The sequence below is a fragment of the Plasmodium gonderi genome (genome assembly GCF_002157705.1).
Source record: "Plasmodium gonderi DNA, contig: Chr04, whole genome shotgun sequence".
Taxonomy (NCBI): Eukaryota; Apicomplexa; class Aconoidasida; order Haemosporida; family Plasmodiidae; genus Plasmodium; species Plasmodium gonderi.
The window spans coordinates 1,757-25,667 of NW_021628928.1; the positions used below are offsets into that span (position 1 = coordinate 1,757).

The 23,911-nt window shown below is 20.3% G+C and overlaps 4 protein-coding genes across 4 annotated transcripts; 3 read left to right on the forward strand and 1 right to left on the reverse strand.

Annotated features, from left to right (window-relative positions):
* Positions 1-228: 228 nt before the first annotated feature.
* On the forward strand, positions 229-1,297 carry PGO_040000 (variable surface protein; the record flags this gene model as incomplete). The annotated part of the gene is made up of 3 exons (XM_028686189.1): positions 229-246; positions 369-1,019; positions 1,139-1,297. The coding sequence occupies 3 exons, from the start codon at positions 229-231 to the stop codon at positions 1,295-1,297; spliced, it is 828 nt and encodes a 275-aa protein (XP_028541990.1).
* An 8,187-nt stretch (positions 1,298-9,484) lies between these two features.
* Positions 9,485-10,771, forward strand: PGO_040010 (variable surface protein; the record flags this gene model as incomplete). Its single annotated transcript, XM_028686190.1, has 3 exons — positions 9,485-9,520; positions 9,660-10,481; positions 10,607-10,771. 3 exons carry the CDS (start codon positions 9,485-9,487, stop codon positions 10,769-10,771), a joined length of 1,023 nt encoding a protein of 340 aa, XP_028541991.1.
* Positions 10,772-16,415: 5,644 nt separating this feature from the next.
* On the reverse strand, positions 16,416-17,784 carry PGO_040020 (variable surface protein; the record flags this gene model as incomplete). The annotated part of the gene is made up of 3 exons (XM_028686191.1): positions 16,416-16,640; positions 16,711-17,613; positions 17,758-17,784. 3 exons carry the CDS (start codon positions 17,782-17,784, stop codon positions 16,416-16,418), a joined length of 1,155 nt encoding a protein of 384 aa, XP_028541992.1.
* A 3,380-nt stretch (positions 17,785-21,164) lies between these two features.
* On the forward strand, positions 21,165-23,272 carry PGO_040050 (variable surface protein; the record flags this gene model as incomplete). The annotated part of the gene is made up of 3 exons (XM_028686192.1): positions 21,165-21,203; positions 21,642-22,889; positions 23,021-23,272. The coding sequence occupies 3 exons, from the start codon at positions 21,165-21,167 to the stop codon at positions 23,270-23,272; spliced, it is 1,539 nt and encodes a 512-aa protein (XP_028541993.1).
* Between the last annotated feature and the right edge of the window lie 639 nt (positions 23,273-23,911).

Sequence of the window (23,911 nt, forward strand, 5' to 3'; positions counted from 1 at the left end):
TTATATACATTGAATAATTACATAATAGTAAATAGTGATAAATATTATATAATTTACACATACATAAATTATATTGTAAAATAATACATGTAAATTACTGAATGTTTCAAAAATTATATACTATTTTATGTAACATACTATATAAAACAAAAATAAACACTAAACCTAGGCACTGAACCTTTTAATATACTCCTTAGTTCTACGTGAAAGCAAGTAAATATAACAAAGATGACGAGAAATAAAATTGTACTTTTTAATTAGTATAAAATACGTTGCACTATAAATATATTGTTTATGTCAGGTTATATTTCTTTTATAATATTTTATTCAAGAAAACATAATTATTTTTACAACACTCGCTTTTATAGTATGTTTTATTAGGAAAATTTGGAGAATATGAACAAAAAATGAATCAGTGTAAAGAACAAAACCCAGGTCGAGCAAGTAATGACGATATATGTGATAGTTTTGATACAGATATTTTCGGTGGTACTAATAAAACACCTCTTAAAGGGAAATGCCCACAAATTTTTTGTTACTTAAAATCTATATTAAATGAAGATAAAACTAGATTTAGTGAATTGGGGTGTAAATACCTTAATTATTGGTTATATAAAGATGTTCTAAATAGAAAATATATAAATGGTATATTAGGTTTTTATCAAACATTAATCGGTAGACTTAAGAATGTTTTTGATGACCAGATTGTCGCACATGCTAGGGGAAAATACATTCAAGATGACAATTTGGCAAAAATTACAGCTATAGCTGATATGAAAGCATGCTTAGATATTAAAAAATCTAACGGAAAGTATAGTGTATACCATCAGTTTTGTGAAGAACTAGAAGAATTTATACATTTGTATAATATAGAAACGAATACCGAAGGTAGTATAAACGCTGCTTCACTTAAAGTACCCCGATGCAAAACTAATACTTCAGCTTCTACTATAATTCCAACTATTATAATATTGCTAATACCCACATTATTATTCATTCTTTACAACGTTAATCAAGATGTATTTATCTATATTTATAAATTAATATAATTTTCAAAAATACATAGAAAATATAAAAAAAATACTAATGAAAAATTATATTTTTTATACATAATGTTTTTTTTTACATATGAAAATAGTTTTCCCCGTATGACTCACGTTTTCGTCGTGCAATTACAAAGATAATAGAGAAGTGGCAAAATATCAATACAAAAGAAAGGGGTATAGTACAACAATCAGATATATCTAACAGTTTCTCATGTGATAGCAGGTATTATATGTTATATAATTCCACCTAATTTTACAAATACATGTATAAAACTCAAAGAGCATTTCCTTTAAGGTATAAATAGAACAATATAAGAAAATTATATAAAGAATAATTATTTTAATTATATCATTTGAAAATAAAACAAATATTATGTCCTAATAAATATAAAAAATATATTTTAATTTTTAAATTTAATCAGATAATGTTTTAAAACATAATTTTATATTAGTAAAAATATCGAATAAAATATCTATTAATGAATATTCATGTTTCTGCCTTTGACATGCTGCAATTTTAATGTATAGTATATTATTAATATATTATTTATTATGTAATATATAAAATAATATATGATATACAGTCTAATATAATAAACTATATTCTAAAAACAGGTTTTGATACTAATATAATACACTTGATAAAATTTTTTTCTATATAGTCCTCATTTTTCACAGTATAATTATACTGAAAGTCCACTTCAAATAATTATGTAGACGTATTAATAATAAAATTTTGAATTATTATATATTATATGTATACGATATTTTATAATACATAAATAATTTATTCCTTTAGAATTTATTATAAAAAATAAAATAAAATATGTTATTATTTTTCTTGTTAAATATTTATCCCTTACATTTACATATGATGTTTATTGAAATTTTAATAAAATATTCTATCTATATATATAATATGAATTACAAAAATATTATTATGTATTTTGCATATACAGAAATTTTTACATATCTTTAATCTTTTTTACATATAGAATGGAATGTATATTTTAAGTATTATATTATTTAAAATTCTACATACTTTATTCATAATATTATATAAATGTAATTATTATCAATAAAATATCCTAAAAGAAATAAAAAAGGTTTTTGAATAAATTATAAAATATAATAATATATATTTGAGCCAAGAACCCAAAGAGTTTATATAAATTCAATCTTTGATATGATTTATATTATATGATATATATTGTGGTTATTTTGTTATAAATTTGTATATTATAAAGATACATATATTAAATCATTATTAATATAAAAAAATATATAAGTATTATATATTAAGTATTTTTTTATTTGGTTTATAGTGTATATATATTAAAATATATTCTCTAACTTTTTCTGAAATATGCATTTATAATTATATGTATATGATATATATATTATATATGTAGATATATGTAATATGTATTAAAATGATAAACTGTAGTATGTCTTAGGAGAAATTAATTGTTATATAATATTGAAACATAAATACATATTCCATATCCTATTTATATATATAGATATAATTTTTTTAAAATTATAGCGTATTCTATGTTATATATGAGATTAACGAAATAACTAATCGATGAATAAAACATGATAAACTCTTAAATATATGAAATTATTACAGAATTTGTAGAAATAAAATTGTAATATTTATATTTTTATCATCATAAGTTAAAATCAAATTCATATATTTAAATTATAATACACATTTTATTTAACACTTAATTTATAAAAATATTACGTTCATATTTTTACTTATAAATATATAACATATTTTTAATGTGAGATTAAAATACAAGTAATATACATTTTATTATAAATAAATAAATACTAATATAAAGTTTATACAAAATATTTATGTATTAAATTGTTAAAAACACAATTTTGTTATATATACTCATTCATTTCCAATAAATACATTAAAGAAAAAGATATAAATATGCGTTATAGGAAAAAATATTGATTATATTAATATAAATAATTCCTGGATTATTTTATTTAGAAATTGATTTATTATATGTGTAATATATATATAACAATAATGCAAAATATATCCCTTATCATTTTGTATTTTTATATAATTTCTGAGTTATATAGTTTTTCTTCACATTTCAAAAGCATATGAACAGTTGATTTCAAAATTAATAGCAGATGATAAAATAATATTCTAATATATACCTGAATAAAATATAAATTTAAAAAAACTGCTTAAAATAATTGTACTATATATTAAAATATATTTTATATAAATATAGATCGATGTATGATACATATAAATTCAAAGATTTATTATTACAAAAAAATAAGGTTTCTACTGTTTAATTTACAAATATAACTCAATGGCTGCCTCAATATTAATAAAACCTGATGCAAGTTCTTAATATTAATACCAATTATAGTTTACCTTAAATAATTTGAAAATAGGGATGTTTATATTAACACACGCAAAAAATTATTTTTTATAAATATTTTTAAAAATTTAATGCATTTTGAACTTTTTTTTTCAGTTCTCGTTTGAAGGTATATTTCTGAAGTGCATTTATGATTATAATAATCATACAAAGATGTAGTAAAACTTGACGAAGAAAATCTTAAAAATGCATGCAAGGATATTCGAACACAATTGTGTTCAACCTATAATTATGGGAAATTTATATTTTCTTGTAAAAAACTTATATTCTATTTAGACTATATAAATAGTATAATATTCCCTGTTAAAAAATAAAGTTGTATATTTTTTAACTATATGATAAAAGTATTACTAGAAGATAGTAAATTCTATAACAAAGGCATTAAAAATGCTTACGAAACAATGATTAATATAACCCAAGAAAGCAGTACTAAGAATATTTCTAAAATATGTGAAAACGATTTTGTAGATCTTATGAGAGTATATATTTCACATTTAATAAAGTGAATGAATTATATACATAATTTTTAAGATATGGTAATACATGTCCTAATCCTAGTCCATGTTTCAATTCATATTTGGAATTATCAGAAATATATAAAAGATCAAATAACAACAGTTTCGTAAATTCCTAGAAAATTTTAAAAATGAAAATATGACATATTTGTCGCATATACAAGAAAGACTGAAACTCCTTGCATCTTTGAATAATTTACGAATTATTATTTTAGCCTTAATTATTTTACCTTTTATATTATTAAAGATAACATTATTTTTGTATAAGTTTAAAAAAAAAAACAACTTCTTTAATGTGTAAATCAATTAAAATTTACATTACCTTTTATTTTAAAAAAAGAATATTATATAAATAATACACATATACATATATATAACAAATTATACTTACATTGTCAGTATAATCCGTACGTTTCATCGTTACAACGAACTCTAAGAAGTTTTAGGAAAATGTAGAACAACAAAAATAAAGATCATGAAAATGTTATGAATTCAAGTGAATTCACACACAACAATTTTATTGATGATAAGTACCATATAGGATGTACCTCCATAGGATACACATGAAGCATTTATAAAAACTACTTAGTAATAGGGCATAATTTCATATAAATCAATAAGATATAAGAATGATTTTTTTTCCAAAAGGAAAAAATAAAATAAAAATAGAATATAATATCATAAAAAAATTATAATTATTTGATAATACATGATAATAAGTAAAATATAATTTTAAATATTTCCAATAAAATAAGCACAAATTTTAGTGATTATCATGATGTACAAAGAGATAATAATAAATAAACATAATTAAAAATTATTATATATTTGAAATACTAATCTAAAAATAGATATATTAAAATCTGAAACATGAACTACGTTTATAAGACTTTATTTGTATAATTCAAAAAAAAATTTATATCTAATTAAAATAAAAAATATAATTACATGTATCATAAGATTTATGGAATTCATACATGCTGAAAAAAATTATTTGTAACATAATAGAGTATAATAAATGAAGAATGTAAAAAAAATAATAGTTAATCTTATTATTTATGTTATAAATAACACATCTATATCATCAGTGGAATATATTTATACCAAGCATAAAAATTCAATTTAAACCACATATAAATAAATTTGGATATGTTCATATAATAAAAACTGAATTATTTTTAAAACATCCCTATAAAACATACATAATCTTCATATATATGTATTGGATATTATTATATATAATAATGAAAAAAAAAAACATAGAAAATTCAAAACAAATATGTTACACAACATTTCACATATCATAAGATAAATTTTTTAAATAATATTTGTAATAACATTATGATAGCATATTCACACATTTACATTTGCATATTAATTTATTTAATATATATATTTTTTTATAATAATTAGAATTATTGTTTGAACATATATTTTATGTAGCCCAATTTATAATTAATCTAAAAATATGTAACCATATTTCAGATAAAACAAGAATATAAACATAATCTATTAAAATAACTCAGAATTATTACTCTTATTAAAGTTATAAATTTTATTTTTTATTTATAAAAAAAATATATATTTGTTTTATTTTTACATTATTCTCAGTATATTATGGAATAATGCTGTAAAATATGAATATATTACACTATCCCATATAATTTATTGAATGATAAAAATAAATAAGTATATATATTTATAGAATGCATATGTAGTCTTACAATAATTGTTTCAAATTGTATAAGTCATATATTATTATGTATATATATTGTAAATTATTACTCCTCAGGGAATATATCAATAAACTCATAATAATAATGTTTATATGTACTGTAAAGAAATTTTATATGTTAGGATATGAAGATATTTTTGCAACATTTAGTCTGCATAAATATTATATTCATTGAAATCTATATATAGTTTATTACAATATTTATATATGATAAAGTAATATAGATGATATAAGAGAACTGTTGAATGTAATAAAAAATATTTTAAGCATTATAAAAAAAAATAGTTCTTATACTCAATGATTAAATTAAATAAAAAATATATATATATATATAATATTATTTTTATAATATCCAAATAGCATATGCATTTAAATATAACAGAATATTTACATAAATTGAAACTGATATTCTTTAGAAAGATAAACTAAAATACATCATATAAATACATATATTTCTTTATTAATGCATTAATTTTCTTTAAGAATTTTTTATTAATTGATGTTAGAATAGGATATATAAAGGAATATTATTTGTGATTATTATTATTACCATTTTAATTATATAGAAATATATTATAGATATTTTATTTCAATATTGAATCTAGCTAAAAAAACATTTATAATTCTGTCAAAAATATTTTATGAAAATATTAATATATAAGTATTTTTTATGAAACAATAGTATTTATCTATAAATTTCTAATGTAGTATATGTCGACTTGCAATAAAATAACAATACTTTTTTCTATATTTATAATTGTGGGAATATTGAAATATATAAAAATGTATTATAATATCTCCTTTTATAATAATACTTATAAAATTACTTACTACATAATATGTTTTTAGTTTCCATAAATATATTATTATCATGAATGTTTTATTATGAAAACCTAGCAATTACAATTATATGTTATTAATATACATTCATTTATTCTTCTAAAATTATGATAACAATAAGAAAATACTTTTTGCTTTATCCAGTATATCATTGTATATTCATATGACGATATTTATATGTTAGAAAATTTTTATATATTATCATCCTATATGAGGATATGGTTATTCACATAACTTATAATATCATGTAATATGAAAAATGTTCATTTTTGTTAGATAAAACAGGATTATATATATAATTATGATTAAAAGCTAAACATATAAAAAAAATATTTAAATATTTTTTTATCTCTTGAATATTTTATTTATTTTTTAAACGTACTCTTATATATTGTGTAATATGTTTATGTTTGCTTTTATTATATGTATTATATTGATGATGATATTTACTTCTCATAAAAAATAGCATAATACATGATTATTTGTATTTATCTACAAATTGAAAATTATTCCTTTTTTTAGTATAATGATCATCATGAATAAATTTTTTATATATTGCTGTATATATTTTGTTCATATTTTATAATAAAAGTTATATTAATGCATTATGAAATAATGAATGTACTATATACACCATATCATAGAATTCATGAAATATAATATTAATATATAAAACATTTTTATCAATGTGTATTTAACAACAAAACGCATAATATAAAATAAGGTTAAAAAGTTTTTTCTTTTATGATTTTATTATTAAAAGAACTTTATAATAGAAATAAAGCCATAATAAAAATAATTCTTATTTATTATTATGTCTATAAAAATATCTCTATATAATACCCCTTCTTATGTATATATGTAATCATTAAATACATAAATGAAATATCATTCATTCAAGATACACATTAATATTAAAAGGAAAGTGAATATTAAAGAATGTTATTAATATTTAACAAGTTGAATAATTATTGTTTTTATATATCACTAACAGATTCTTAATATTTTATATAATTTTGTAAAAAAAAATAAAAATTTTCAAAATAATCTTTTATAAGATGTAAATCTATTATTATATAGATTTTATGGTATTAAATATTATAGTATAAAAAAATAAAATATATATGACATTTATAATATTCTCTTTTGTGATAAAAAATTTTGTAATATCATATAATCATATTACATATATATATAATATCATAAATGTGTAAAAACACAATAACTATAATTAATTATATATTATTCAACTGAATTTCATCTATATATAAGAATGATTAAATAATATAGACTTTTGTCATATATAACTATTATAAAAAAAAATATAATTTATATACATAATGCCCAATCTGCTTACAAAAAATATATAATTAAGTTTCTTATACTTTATATATCGTAATAATTCCATTATTTTTCTATAAATAATATATATAATATTAATAAGTGAAAATAATTCTTGTGATTAAATATATACTAATATAAACGGATAAAAAAATAATGTATAATAATTGCATTATATTCACAAAAAAAAAAATAAATATATGATAAAAATAAATATGCCTTTGTTCTGAATATATGAATAATAATATAAATATAGTATATTTTAGAATTAGGAATTCATTGATCACACTATAGAAATATTATTGATTATTTTTTCAATGTATACCATAACATACTAGAGAAAATGCTGTATAAATAATCAATTATTTAGTATATATAAATATAATATTTCGTTAAACAACTATTTACAAAATATTTGTACAGATTGTACTATGTATTATATTGTTATGCATATTTTGTATCATTAATAATACTGTTTACAATGAATTTAAATAAACATATCTATATATAATATACATACATTTTCAATACCATAATAGGTATTTGGACTTCACTGTTCATATATTTTAGAATATGCATATAGTTAAATAATTAATAAACATATTATAACTGATATAGTCTAACTTTACATATATTATATTCTTTTTAATATAATATAACTTTTATTATTTAATATATAGAAAATATATAACATTTGAATGACAAAATGGAGAATATATTTGTATTATTATATTTGAGACATGTCATATTTTTATATTAAGCTTTCCATAACATATTTTCCATTAATTTTATATATAAATAAATAATATATTTTTCTTTTGGTTCAAATAGATATATTCACATAAATAACATATTATTCGAGAAATATATATAAAACGGAGGTACTGGTAATCATTTATTTTAATATATATAACATATTACATTATATACTTATGTAATGTTTTAGTAAACATAATATAATTATAAAATAATTGCAATACATACGATATAATTTCTACTATTCTTTTTGTATACATAAATATATTCTTTTATAATATAAAGATATTTTCCAATCAAAGCATTTTTTATAGAATAGGGAAGAACTTAAAAATGAGTAATTTTTTAATTTGAAAATATGTGCCCATAATATGTATACTGAAATTATTTGTAAAAATGATAATAAAATATAAACTATATTAAACAACATTTCATTATCTATATAATTCTTATACAGAGAAACGTATATATTTATCATTATATGCATTATGTATATGAAAAAATATATTTTAATATGTAAAATATTATTATATCTAATAACTATTTATAATAATAATAATTTCATGTTTCTATATTTACTATATATCTTTTTAAACTATATTTATAATTCATCAATTTTTCTTCGTGTTTGATATTCATTGATTTCTAATTTGATAACAATAAATTATATTATATATATATATGTTAATAGAAATATATTTTCTAATAAAGTACATGATTAAATTTTAAAATTAGTAATAAAAATATACGATAAGTATAATATTTAATTTCATCTGATGTTCAATATTTACAATTAAAATAATATTAATATTAAACTAGTTCTTCTTTTTCATGATTACAATGTCATCCGCTTCATTTAGTGATATTGTAACTTTTATATGGTTTTATAATCCTGAATAATATCTTATTATTTTCTTAAATTCATTTATGGATTTATCAATGATATTACTTTTTTAATATTTACATTAATGTTTATATTTCCTATAATTTACATATTTTTTATTAGTATTTCAGATACGAAGATTATATGTTATACAAAGATATTATGGACACTAGAAGTTCTAAAGGATCAGTTAATACAGATGATATTGATAAGTTTTTGCAAATCCAAAAAAATATGGGTGTTATGAAAGCAACTATAGAAGCCTATTGTATGAAAATAAAAGCATATTTTGAGTATATTAATACGAACTATTCAAGTAATAGCAATAAATATTGTAATTATGTTAAGTACTGGATAAAAAAACAAGATGATGAAGCGCTTAATATTGGTGTTCTACCTATATCTACGTATTTAAAAGATTACGTTAATGAATATAGTTCTCTTGCAAAAGAAATGGGATGTACATTAGATATAGGAGATACTTCTAATAACATACATGAAAAAAAAGTAAAGTTATATAATATATATGATTATTACTCGAGTTTAGTCCTTTTAATCACATCTAGCATCAGTGAAGGTCTATGTGTTTATGTTCAAAATATAATTAATCTGTATAATGATCTCTTAAGTATCATTATAGAAACCCCCGATGAGCCATTGCTTATTGAATTAAATAAAATTAGATGTTTGATTGAAAAGAATAAATTGAAATCAAAAGTCAAATGCAGCAGAGAATTACCTGAATTATCAGATTATGGTAATCATCAAGATTATAAAGAAAGATGCAAAGAACTAATACAATCAGAAAGAATACAAGACCAAACAATACATGCTAAAGGGAATTCTGTTGACAGTTTTTCTGCTTTTAATACATCTAAAAAAGTTATAATAATAACAATACTCATTACTACAATTATAGGTGCAATGTTTCTATATCTGTATAAGGTTAATAAGAATTAAAATTAAATATGATTATATTGCGTGATTATTTTTATATTATATATAAACAAAACACTACTTTGTAAATAAATTATTCTTAATAATTCATTAAAATATCATTCTATTATTAGTTTAAAGAATCTTGGAAGAATTTACGCCTTCGTATTCAAAGAATGATAAGAAAGACAATTAATATAAACGACGAACGATGCGAATATATAATATGTAAATCTGAAAATCATATTGCAGATGCTGAAGAAAAAAATTATAATATAATATATTTTTCTGGAAAATAATCATAAAATTCCTATGAATAAATGTATAATTTAAATTTACCGACTATATTTAAATGTGCAATAATTAGTTATACGCATATATAACTATAACGAATGTAGCAGTATATGCGTATATTATATTATTATAATGAAAAATATATATACTTCAATACAATATTTAAATATATATACCACGTTAATATATTAAAAGGGAAATTAACGTAAATAATAATATGCAATAACTGAACATATATCATTGTATTATAAAAACCTGTAACATCATATGAATCTTATTTTAAATATAGACAAAAATTAGAAAATTATACATATTCTATATTTTATACATATACATATAGTTCTCTATTTGAATATCCGAGTTACATATAATTCCATTATTAATAATATGTATGAATGATAAAACACAGAAAAGAATCAAATTATAATGACCCATGTTATCCAACAATCATATGGGACTGTTAAAATGAAATAATTATAAAACATATTGTCATTAGAAGTTATTAATAAACTTTAAATTATTTTATTAATTTGAATAAGGGCGTCGTAAGAACTATAAAAAATTGATTATGCAAAAAACATAGATAAATTTAAAAAAGTTTAAATATAATATTATATTATGCACATCTTTTATAAATATATTTAATGCTAATATTTTTTATTCCTACTTATCAATAAAAATAATATATTACTTTTAATTATATAATATATTTATCTTTAATATATTATACTCATTTCGAAATCATATTATTATTATATTTATATAATAATATAAAATTTTCACAATATTATTTATATTAAAATTGATCATTTTATGGCTATAAGTTCATGTTTTTTTAACTAAACGTACATTTAAAAATTATTTTTATGAATCATTATATGTTTTTCTTATTTTCATAAATAATTCTAGTAATTGTAGTTAATTCATAATTGGGATATATCATGATATATATTATTATATATAATTATTCTGTAATTACATATTATCATGCAAGGTGAAATTTTAAATTCTCATTCTACAATGTTATTTATTTTTGTAAAGTTCTTTTTCCTGTACATAGATAATATACATTCTTATCTATTATCATTGATAATATAAATAATTTTATATGTTTTTATTATGTATTATTAGCTAATGATATAACATAACGAACACTACTATCTTTTTCACATTACTATAATTAATACTTTTATTTTTTTTATTCATACTTCTAAATAATTAAGAAAACATATTACATGCCTCAAGTTCAATTGTATTTTTTTTCCGAATTAATTAATTATATATTGCGCCAATAAAGTTCCTAATTCTGTATCATAATTATATATAAGCATAATATAAATTCCCTTTTCACAATGTGCTTTCTTTATAAAAAAAGAATATGCAATTCCTAATTAATTTCATTATTTTCTTTTTCTTTGATATGTACCAATATATAACTACTAAGATGGGAAAAAACATTTTTCATTTGATATATTATGATATAGATTACAACATTATATTCATTATGTTATGATATCCCATAAATATTAAGGAAATATATTCAACTGAATAAGTTTTTTTCATACTATAATTTTTTTTTATTCTTTAGTATGAATTAGTAAAATACATTAAAACTAGGCTTAACCTGTAATCATTTTGATAATGTGAAAATATAAGAGTAATAAATTTAATCTGTAAACAATATATAAATATTATTATTAAAAATGTAGTATGCCAATAAAATATATATAGGAATGGATTATTCTATGTTTTATAATAACTTTATTGTTCTGCATTTATGCATTTCTAAAATAGATAAATATTGATACTAAAATACAAATTTCAATACTAAAAAAATGGATGAATGTAAAATATCTAAAATAAATTATGTTTTGATAATTTTCCTTTTTTACTAAAGCCTTTAAAATTCTTTTTACTGTATTCATAAATATCTATATTTTTTATTTTTATGGATTCTTTGTATCTCAAAAAAAAAACTTTAAATATACTTTATATAGTTCTGTTTTATGATTTATACTTATTATTTAGTTCGTTTAAATAATATTAATCATAGAGGAATTATAATATTTTACATAGTTCTTTTATCTTTTTCTTCACTTATTATATTATTCTTATTCTAAATATTTGAATTATTCTTTTTTGATAATTTATATATATACATAAAAATTTTAAATGTGAAACCACACATTTGTAATATGCCGTTAATAGTGTTCATTTGAAAAATAATCATAGCTCTTTTTTTTAATTTATTCTATACAACAAAATTTTTAATATTATTTGAAAATTATAGTTGATTTAGTTGCGATATATTTAAACATTTTAAAATAATATCTCCGTAAGTGTAATCATCATTCTTAAGAAGTCTAATTATGTCAACAAATAATATATATAAAACTTATATTTTAATACAATATATGATTTCTACAGAATTATAGTTTTCCTGAAATAAAAATTTACTCCGAAAACAGACGTAGATTATCTACATTTTCTTATTATTCCAATTTTATATATTACATTTTAATTTAAAGTTTTATTTGTTTTGCATTCATAACTTATTTATATGTTAAGAAAATATAGATTATAAATATATGAGTTACATTAAATATAATCTCCAATTTTTATACATAAATATAATAATATTTAGACTTAATCCTTAAGTTTTATTATTTAGGAGATTTCCTTTAGCAATTATTTTATGGTAATATACATTATATCATTGATAGATGATAACACGATTCATTATCATATAAGATATTTATATTACAATCCTATATACAGTATGGTACAGTAAATTATCATATAAAAGTTAAATTATGGCTTTGTTGTAATGTATATTAGTGCTATAATTGAATATGCTTATGCATTTACAATTCAATTACAAACATAAATATTATTATATGCTAAATTTATATAATATCCTTTAATTTCAGATTTATTGTTATTGTAAAAAGCGGTATTACAAATCATTTATTATTTTTTAAAATTTTTATATTTTTCATATTTTATAATGTGTTTAGTTAAGGTATGTATAATTATATTGACTAAAAATTTTAATTTCATAATGTGTTTATTGGGTTACATTTTTAGAGATTTTTTTTAAAAGTATGTTAACTTTTATTTAAGAAACATTTTTATTTATCCTTTTCATTCATGATTACAATTAGAATTGTTCATTATCTCTATAAATATACAAGCATGCCAATTATAAAATGTAACAATGCATAAATTATATTTTTTTTTTTTAGAAAATATTTTTCAGCCAATAAATCAAAAACAATTTATATGATAATATTATGTATTATATGTTGTAAAAGAATTTATTCATTTATATGAATATATATATAATCTATCATACATGCATAATGTAAATTATTTATGCTATTATAAAAAATAATACAAATACATAAACTTTTATATAATTTAAAAAACATTACATAAAATTGGTATATCAATAAAACATAGTTCTTGTATATTATCAGATTTTCATAATATGATGACATCTATAAATAAATAAACATAACTATTATGTTATAGCAAGAAAATTAAAACATAACATAAGTGCACAAGGATTAATTAGTATCTTTATAAATATATTGTGTACAAAAATATGGAAAAGCTTAATATTAATTAAAAAAAAATATGCAAGAAAAATATTATATATAAAACGTGGATAGATAATATGAATACTGGCTTATTAGAATATACCAAAAAACCCTAATTAATATCTGTGAAATCCATACCTCACTACGATTTTTGTTTTAATAATATTTAAAATTCATATTATGCGTGTTATTAATAATATTATCTGAGGTATTCAACATACAACACTAAAATCATATATATCTATGGATTGTAAAATAAATAATAATGAATTATTTATTAAATAATAAAAAAATATATATAATTACATACGCTTCTCTTTTATGAATAATCTGAAACATAATAATTGTAGTCATTTTTATGCTTCCATTAAACAGAAAAAAAAAAAATTTCCGTTATAACAAAAAATAGAAAAATAATAAGATATATGACATTATTTAATAGTAGTGGTTCTTCTCATAGTACTAAATCTTTAAGGAAACTTGTTATAATGCAATCCATGTTTTTCTATTACAAATGTAACAATATTTATATTAACATAATTGTGTTTTTATTTCAAAACAGTACAATTGTATAAAGTATAAATATATTTTATCTCTTCATTTATTCACACTCTATATATATTTGCTACATGATCTACACGATTAATTAGCAATAATCATAAAATAAAATAAAACTTGTTATTGTACATTTTTAAAGTAATTAATCTTTTTCATATAAGATATATTACTAAATAATTTTAATATAAAATATATATAATGCTCAAAGAAATAATATTTATTTGTTATATATTCATATGTGTATAAAAATGTAAAAATTTTTCCCCTTTTTAAAATCTTAGGAAACATAAATTTGTGGAACATTTACTTCATCCTTTTTATTATATATATGCATTAGTAAAGAATGTTTATTGAGCGTGTTTATATATTCTTAATACATTTAGTATTTGTTGCTTTGAATAAATTATCTTTAATACAGAATCTATAAGTGCGTTGTACAAGAGTATATACTTTAAGATAATAAAGATAATTCCCCATAATTTATATACTATATTACCTTCTGTAATGACAATTAAAAAAAATTAAATAATCATAAATATAATTTGCCCATAACAAATGATTTTTTTAATGTTATGTGCTCTTATTCAAAGGTATAATAAGACTATTTCTACCTACCACATTTTTATGTATATGTATGCATAAATGAATATTTATGTAAATTATTATAATAATCTTGATTAAATTATAGAATTTAATAGTCTATTTATACTTATCATATTTATAACTTTAAAGTTAGATAAAAAAAAGTAACATAAAAACAAATAGACAAACAAACAAATAGAAACAAAATAATGGTAAAACATAAAGCTAAATATTGTATGTGCGCAAAATGTATGTGGAAAAGATAAATGTGTTTTTTAAAATAAATATATATATTAATTAAATTAGTTAAATATAATATATTCCGTAATACAAATATATTTTCGAATATTTTTATCATATATTTTTTCTTGTAAAATCATATTTGTTTACAGTATTATGCTTTAATCGAAATTTTTTCATGCTTACATTCATGAATTTTCAATTATATCATCTAAACAATAACTTCTTACATATAATTATGATAGTTCTCAAAATTCTTGAAGCAGTCTAGTATTTCTTGAACCTACCTTATCCGTATCTCCATTATTTCTAATTTTATAGCACCATTTCATTTTTTTACATGCCTAAAATATAAAACTTCGAAATCCTTAATATATATTCGTTCATTTATCTTTTATTCATAATTTTCAAGTTATTCAAGTTTTGAAAAAAATGTTTCAATATGAATTATAGTTATTATAATGAATATTTAGGTGATATTACATACCTATAAAAAACATATATAAGTAAATATTCACTTTTACAAGGTTCAATGCTTACAACTAGTTTTTTTACACCTATAATTTATTATTTTCCCAATTTATACCTTATGTTATGGATTCATCCTGTAACTATATTAGTACTTTTACTCATAAAAAACTTAAACATTTTTGTATTTATGCTTTAATTACAGAAAATTGTTTTTCGTGGAGTGATATGAGAAATATAATTTTTCTGCGTTGTAATCTTCTACTTCAGATTCTGAATTATATGATTCTAATTTACCTTCATATATCTCATTTTGACTTTTATTTAATTTTCTCATCTTCATTTCTATTTTATCTAACGTAGATCCTTCGGAGGTAGACTGATATATATAAAAGAGCCGAGTATAATGTTTTGTAAATATGAACTTAACATAAATAATTTATAAATATAATCATAATGTTAAATATATATATTTAATTAGAATTTAAATGTACACTATAGTATAGGTATAAGAATATAATTGTCCCCAATATTGAAGTAATTATCATAAAACGATTAATATAGAATGAATTTAATATATCGTGATGTGTTTCTAATTTACTGAAGCGATTTTGTACTATTTCATTTGGCACATTAATTGGAATAGATGAAGAAATCTGTGCGACTTCATTAGACATATGTCGAGTACTATATTTATTATGAGGAAGCCCATTTTCCTCAACACTTGAGCTTCCATCATTTATCACTGCATTAACTTCGTCTTCACTCAATTTCTCATATAAAGACTTTATAGTTTTCAAAAGATCACTTGGATCATATTTATCATCACAATTAAAATATGGTTCACAATAGGATGGCATAATGTCATAGTCACAACAACCAAAATCCTTGTAGTAAAATATATCATAAATCTTATTAATGTAAGTCAGATATCTCAAATATATTTCACAATTACTTTTATCACATTTATTACTTTTAATAAATTGGTAATTTTCAAAATAGTCGTGCATAACTTTTTCTTCATTCCATTTTTCCGGATTACCTGATTCGTAGCATCGACATGGCTCCAAGTTAGGATATCTTTTGATTAACAATGCTACTATATTAAAAAGTTGATCACTGACATTTTTATTTTTTATTTTATTATCCTTATAGTATTTTTTCCCTATCTTATCATAGAACCAGTATGTAAAGTAAAAACAGTCATTTTTAAGTTCTCTATTCTGTTTAGCTGATAATTCTTCTAAATGTTTTGTGATCTGTTTGCAAAAAAATTTCTCATCCTCGGAAAAGTTTTCTAACTTCTTACAGTAATCATGGTCATAATTTATAATGTTAACCTTATCAAATTCATCATACTTTTTATAGGTAGGAAAATTTGTAAAAAGTTCGTGCTGCTAATTGATCACAAAGTAAAAATAGTGTTAAATATTTAAAAGTATCCTTAAAAAATGAACTCTTTCAGTCTTATTAATATTATAAAAATGTTCACTAACTAGACTATACATATATAGATATATATATTAAAAATCTAAATATACCCAATTTATCTTATCTAATCTTTCCATCTTGTTTTAATATATGATTACTAAATCACATAAATATTTACATATGTCCTATTTTACTTTAAAATGTTGTATTTTAACACATGATCAATTGATATTTTGTTTATCACAATAAATTAATTACAAAAAGCATGTATTTTCTTATAAAAAAAAACAAAAAATCCTTTTACTTAAGAAGAAACATTTATATGATACCGTAAACATCATAATACATAAATACTCTTAACTATTCTTAAATGTACTACACCCAAATTATTGTTACGCAAAGTATAAAATTAATCGGGTTTTACATGACTCTATAAATAGTACGTAATAAAAGAAGTAATTTTTATTTCCAGGCAGCACAATATATAACGTTTTTATTTCTTTACTGAATACATACGTTTTTTCAAAATATCTTCTATTGAAATATCTTGTTATAATAACAAGAATGGTTTAAAAATATAAATGATGTCTTGATTCAGCACAAAAAAGTGGTAATTATTTACATTGGTCTATTATTATATTTTCATTAGTTATTCACTTCAATTTTTTATTTATACATTTTTAAAAATAAACCTATGGAACGTTTATAATATGAAAAAAACAAACAAATATGATATAAACGTATAAATATAATGTGTCGTGCTGTAATTTCATTCATTTTATAAAAAGCGAGTGGCGCACAAAATGTTATTAATTATGTTTCTTTAATATTGCTTACATAGACATTACACAATGAGAATGGAACCTCTAATCTTATAATTTGCAACACCAGAAAGGAAACATATATGAATATATACATTCAACATGTAGTAAATAATAATTTAGGGATTAATATTTTTTTACGCAAGTAAAATAAATGTTTCTCAAAAATCATTTAAGAATAAAAAAAAAAAAAAATTACATTATAATTGTTTTAAAAAACATGATTACAAAACAGTCTTATTTTTTTCAGAAAAAAATATTTTGGGGTGTCACAATGGTGCAAAATATTAAATATGTTGCACTTAAAATAAAAAACATAATTTGTCGCACTTATGTAAAACACATCATGAAATTTACATTTCCCAAGTATTTCATTTATTTTATTTTCATGTAATCACGAAAGCGCTAAAAATATTCATTTAAAAAAGGAAAAAATCCTTACTTTTGTTTTATTAATATGTCTTTGAGTTTGTACATTCTCAATTATGTTAATTAAAAGCTAAAAGATAATAATGATATAGAGTATTGAATATCATAGCTTCATGAATGTGTAACTTAGTATACACTCTACATATTTTTTGGAAAAAAATTATCCTCATAATAAACACATATATGAAATGAAATATTTCATTCGGCACAAATGTCTATATAACAATTTGAAGCGTTATTTCATTTCAATTAATGAAAAAGTAATTATGTAATAATTATTATTGCCATGAGTAAGAACTTTAAAGTGCTTTTTACAGAATTCTCATATGTCCCAATATAGCGCGCATGTAACACATTAATATAATTTTATGTTTTTAAATTTTATATGTAAAACTGTGCTTTTTCGAAATTATTCTGGAAAATGATGTCATATTAACATTTTTTGCAAGAGTACAATACAATTAATAAGATTTTTTTGCTATTGTTAATTGTCTGAAATGGATTTTAGACAGTAGCATTTTTTACCACATTAAAAAGAGTGAGAAAAATCATTTTTTCTCATGTTATGTAAAAGTAAATTAAAGTATTTATAGATAAAACCCTAAATTTAAAATAAGTATATATTACACTGAAAATGACCAATTGTCCATTTTAAATTAAAAGGAATGTGAAAAGATTAAAATTTTACGAAATGTGCTAAAAGATCATAAAATAATAAAATGATTATACATATATATAGAATAATTATAACATCAAATTTTCTTAAAAAGACGAAAATAAAATTGAAGAATCTTTTTTTAAATTATATGAACTAGTAATATTCTTAAATATAACACGAAAAGCAATACAAATAAAAGTAAGTGTATATGTTTCTATACATTAGTAATTTAGACATACGAAAAAAACATAGTGAATTCTTAACAATATATTATTTTCAATTGAAGAAAAATTAAGACTAAAAATTTCAGCAAAGGATATTTTATCGCTACACAGTTAACCTTTTAAATGTAAAATAATAACATTCATTTGAGAGAATTCTTATACATGAAGTCCACACATATAACATATAGATATTAAGGGGGAATGTAATAAGACTATTAAGAGTGCAACCAATGAATGAGTAATAAAATAACTACATTTAAATAAAATGTAATTTTGCATCTATAAATAAAAAATGGAACATTTTAAGTAGTTTTCTAACTATAAAATATGCTGTTTTGTGTAAGTATTTTGCATTTTAAAAATGATATATTATTATTTATATATAATTAATATAAATACAGTGAAATAGCATTGGGGGGAATTTATGGTAAACTGCTCATGACAACACAATAAAATCAATTACTTTTTTAATAAAGAAAAAAATTGTTTATATTATTAAAACTATATATATATTTGTAGACACGTTGCTTTCGTATAATCCCCCAATTTATATTATTTAAATATTAGTAATTTACTTAAGCAATAAAAAGGATAATGAATTATTATTTTTCAAACAAAAGAAGCATATATATCTACAAGCAGCGTGAAAAATCAGTTATCATTTTTTCCTATTCAATTGAATACAAATGTTTTAAGTGAAATATTATAATAATAAAGCATTAATTACGTTTGTACATTGTTATTTTATATATGTTTATTTCGTGCTTATTTGATACATTTTTAGCTTTAATTCAGTAATAAAATTTCTGCACATTTTTATTTGATAAGTAATTTATTATATTACTATTTTTTTTTACTTCACTTTCATTATTATAATTTAATTATTCACTAAATAATATTACTTATTCTATAAAGAAAAAATATTTCAACATGCAATAATTCATTATTTATGTAATGAGCAAAATATATCTAAAAATATAAATGGAATATATGTAAAAAATAAAAACATAAATAGATAATTTTCAAGATACACCTGTTTAAATCTTTTTTAATTATCAGTTAGACATGTTAAATATATATTATTTTTGTAAAAATATAATAAACCAAAGTGTAAATAATTCATTATTTATTTCTTATTTTTATGTGAAACCACTATAAAATGCAAAATGTAACACCTTCATAACAATGAAAAAGACACATAAGCACAGAAAATGTTATTTGACACCTAAATAGAAACGCACTCCCTTTTACTAGCAACACACTTTATATGAAAACTTATATGTCATAACCAAGGAATGAAAGTATTACAAAGATAAACATATATTATCCTAAATATATGTTTGTGTTACTATTAAAAGAAAAAGAATATATACATATATTTTTATATGATCACTTACAGAACAAACTTTATTTTATATTTTTATGTGTAACGTTTAATAAGTTTGTACCTTTGTGGATACATCACAATAATTTAATTTTTAAAACTCCTGTTTTTGTTATTTCGTACTTATGATGTATTCAACTTAATGCTTAAAAATAATGAGAATTCATTATATATCCATTTCCAAATTCATTTATTTTACAATTATCTTTAAAATATAATTATATCAACAAATAATATTAGAATATATTATTAATATATGCAGTTTCAGAACATCCTAATGATATGTTAGACATATTTATTTATCATATTTCTGAATATAATAATATCTATTTATCAAAATAGTGCTAATATAATCTTGTAATATTAATATATTGAATTTCCTTTTGAAAATGTATCTGAGAATATACCTAATGTTTTTTTCTAAATTTTTTATTTAAACCAAGAACGAAAAGAAGCTATAATAAAAATTAATGCATAGAGAATGACAACAGTATCATATGATATATCTGGTGGGAGGGATTCGTATAGCTATGCTGAATGTATAGATAAATATACTGATTATTTAGATGAATTTGAAAACAAAATTATTACCCTTGAGGTAAAAAATAATGCAGAATATTGCATTGAATGCGTTGAATTAAGAAAATCAATGGAAAATGAAAAGCTAAAATTACAGGAATGCTACAAAAAAAAATATATACCACTTAGTGCAGATCAAGAACAAACAATAAATAATTTTATTGAAAACTGTTCTGGTAAATCTCAATCTCGTTGCGATTCAGCATCTTCTGTTCAAAATAATGTTGCATCTACATATGAAACACAGCATCCAAAAGGGGATAAGCAAAAACAATTAGATGAAACAGAATCAGTACAAAAAGTGGAGGTACTGCAGGTTCCTGAAGACTTAACACATCATGCTAGTCCTTCAAATACTCAAGATAATGAACATCAGTCAGGATATAATCATGCGTTTATTGCATCTATTCAACAAGACACATCGACAGAAACTACAATTCACAAAGATTATTCTACACATAGAGCATTAGATAGCAATGCAAACGAAGAACCTTTACATACAATCCATACTGAAAAACTTGAATCACATTCTAAAATCCCAGGAAAAAAATTACATGAAGATTCTCTAAAAGATGGATTACCAGACACTCAACATAATATTGAAAAAACTGTGGAAAACAAAGAGTTTGAAGGTCAAGGCTTGGCAACAGAACATAATAAACCTATGTCGGTAGCTGCTAAAACTTATTATTCCGAAAAACATATTGGTGATGTTCTTATTCCTATATCTCCTGCTAACATAGATACTAAAGGTGTAGAACCTACTAATTCAGTCAATCATACTGTAGGTGTTGTTGATACAAGCATTGGGCGTTCATCCCAAAGTGATGTAACACCTAGTTACTATTATAACATGGGTTCAACTTCTGATGATAAACCTATTCATGATACACATTCTAGAAATGAAGATTCTATTGTTTTACAGTCTAATATTGTATCCTCTATTGGTACACCTACTTCCATTGGACGTGTCGATAATATAAGCTTGGGTATTGAAATTAATGCAGACAAAGATACTTCTGAAAACCCCTGTGATAATGCATATATTGAAGAAAAAACACATGTTAGTAAAAATACTTGTAGTGCAGTTTGTAATAGTGGTAAATCTTGTAATGAAATTATTGATCTTCAATTATCAACTGATGAGGTATAAGAAATTGGTTTTATGAATGTGCCAAAAAAAATTCATGTCAAGGTTCTATGAATCATGAAAACTCTCATAGAAGAGTTTTTAATAATTATCCTCTCACTGGTTTATCTCTATCATCCAAAATTCAGGGGGATAATGTTTCTCACGTGGGAGAGCTTACACTAGCAGAAACAATTAATGAAAAAGAGAGAAGTACAGAAAAAACAGTAATAGATGCAGGAAAATCGTATGAAGACTTACAATGGAAGCATAAAGATACTGTTGATTATAAACAAAATCTACAAAATGCTCATAGAAATTCTGGATCAGATTTATCAAGACCCAATGAGAACTCCACAACAATAGGCAAGCACATTCAAACAACTTCATCATCAAATTAATCATAACACTTCAAAGATATCATATACCACCAAATGATTCATATATACAATGAAATTTATGAAAAAATTAACGTTTCATACTACAAATTTTTAAAATATTATTAAATTTACAGACAAAGTTAATATTGATAATTCTTGTGAAACAAAAACCTTGGGAGAAAGCACTTGTTCGAATAGAGTTATAGTTACGAAGGAATCAGTTCCCATTTTACCTGATATGTATACAATCTTACATAAAGAAAGTGTCTATGAAATATCTATTAAAAATTATATCATAATTATATTAATACCATTAGCTATTCTTATTTTATGGATACTTCTTATTAAAGTAAACTAAAATTCAATGCTTTAAAAAAATTAATATTATATTTATAATTGTTCAAATAAATTATATTGTATATTTAATGTATTTTTTTTCTTTGTAGTTCACTCCTTTGAGGACACATTTTACTAAGAAAAAGAAGAAGAAACGAAAGAAGATGAATAAAAAATTACAAAGAGTACTCTTAGGGCCTTCTTTTGAAAGGGATAAACCCGTCCAATTTGCATATAGTTATTTTGAATATTAAATAATATTTATAAAATATATTTTATAAAATTTATTAATAACGCTTTGTTTTAACATTAAGTATATATAAA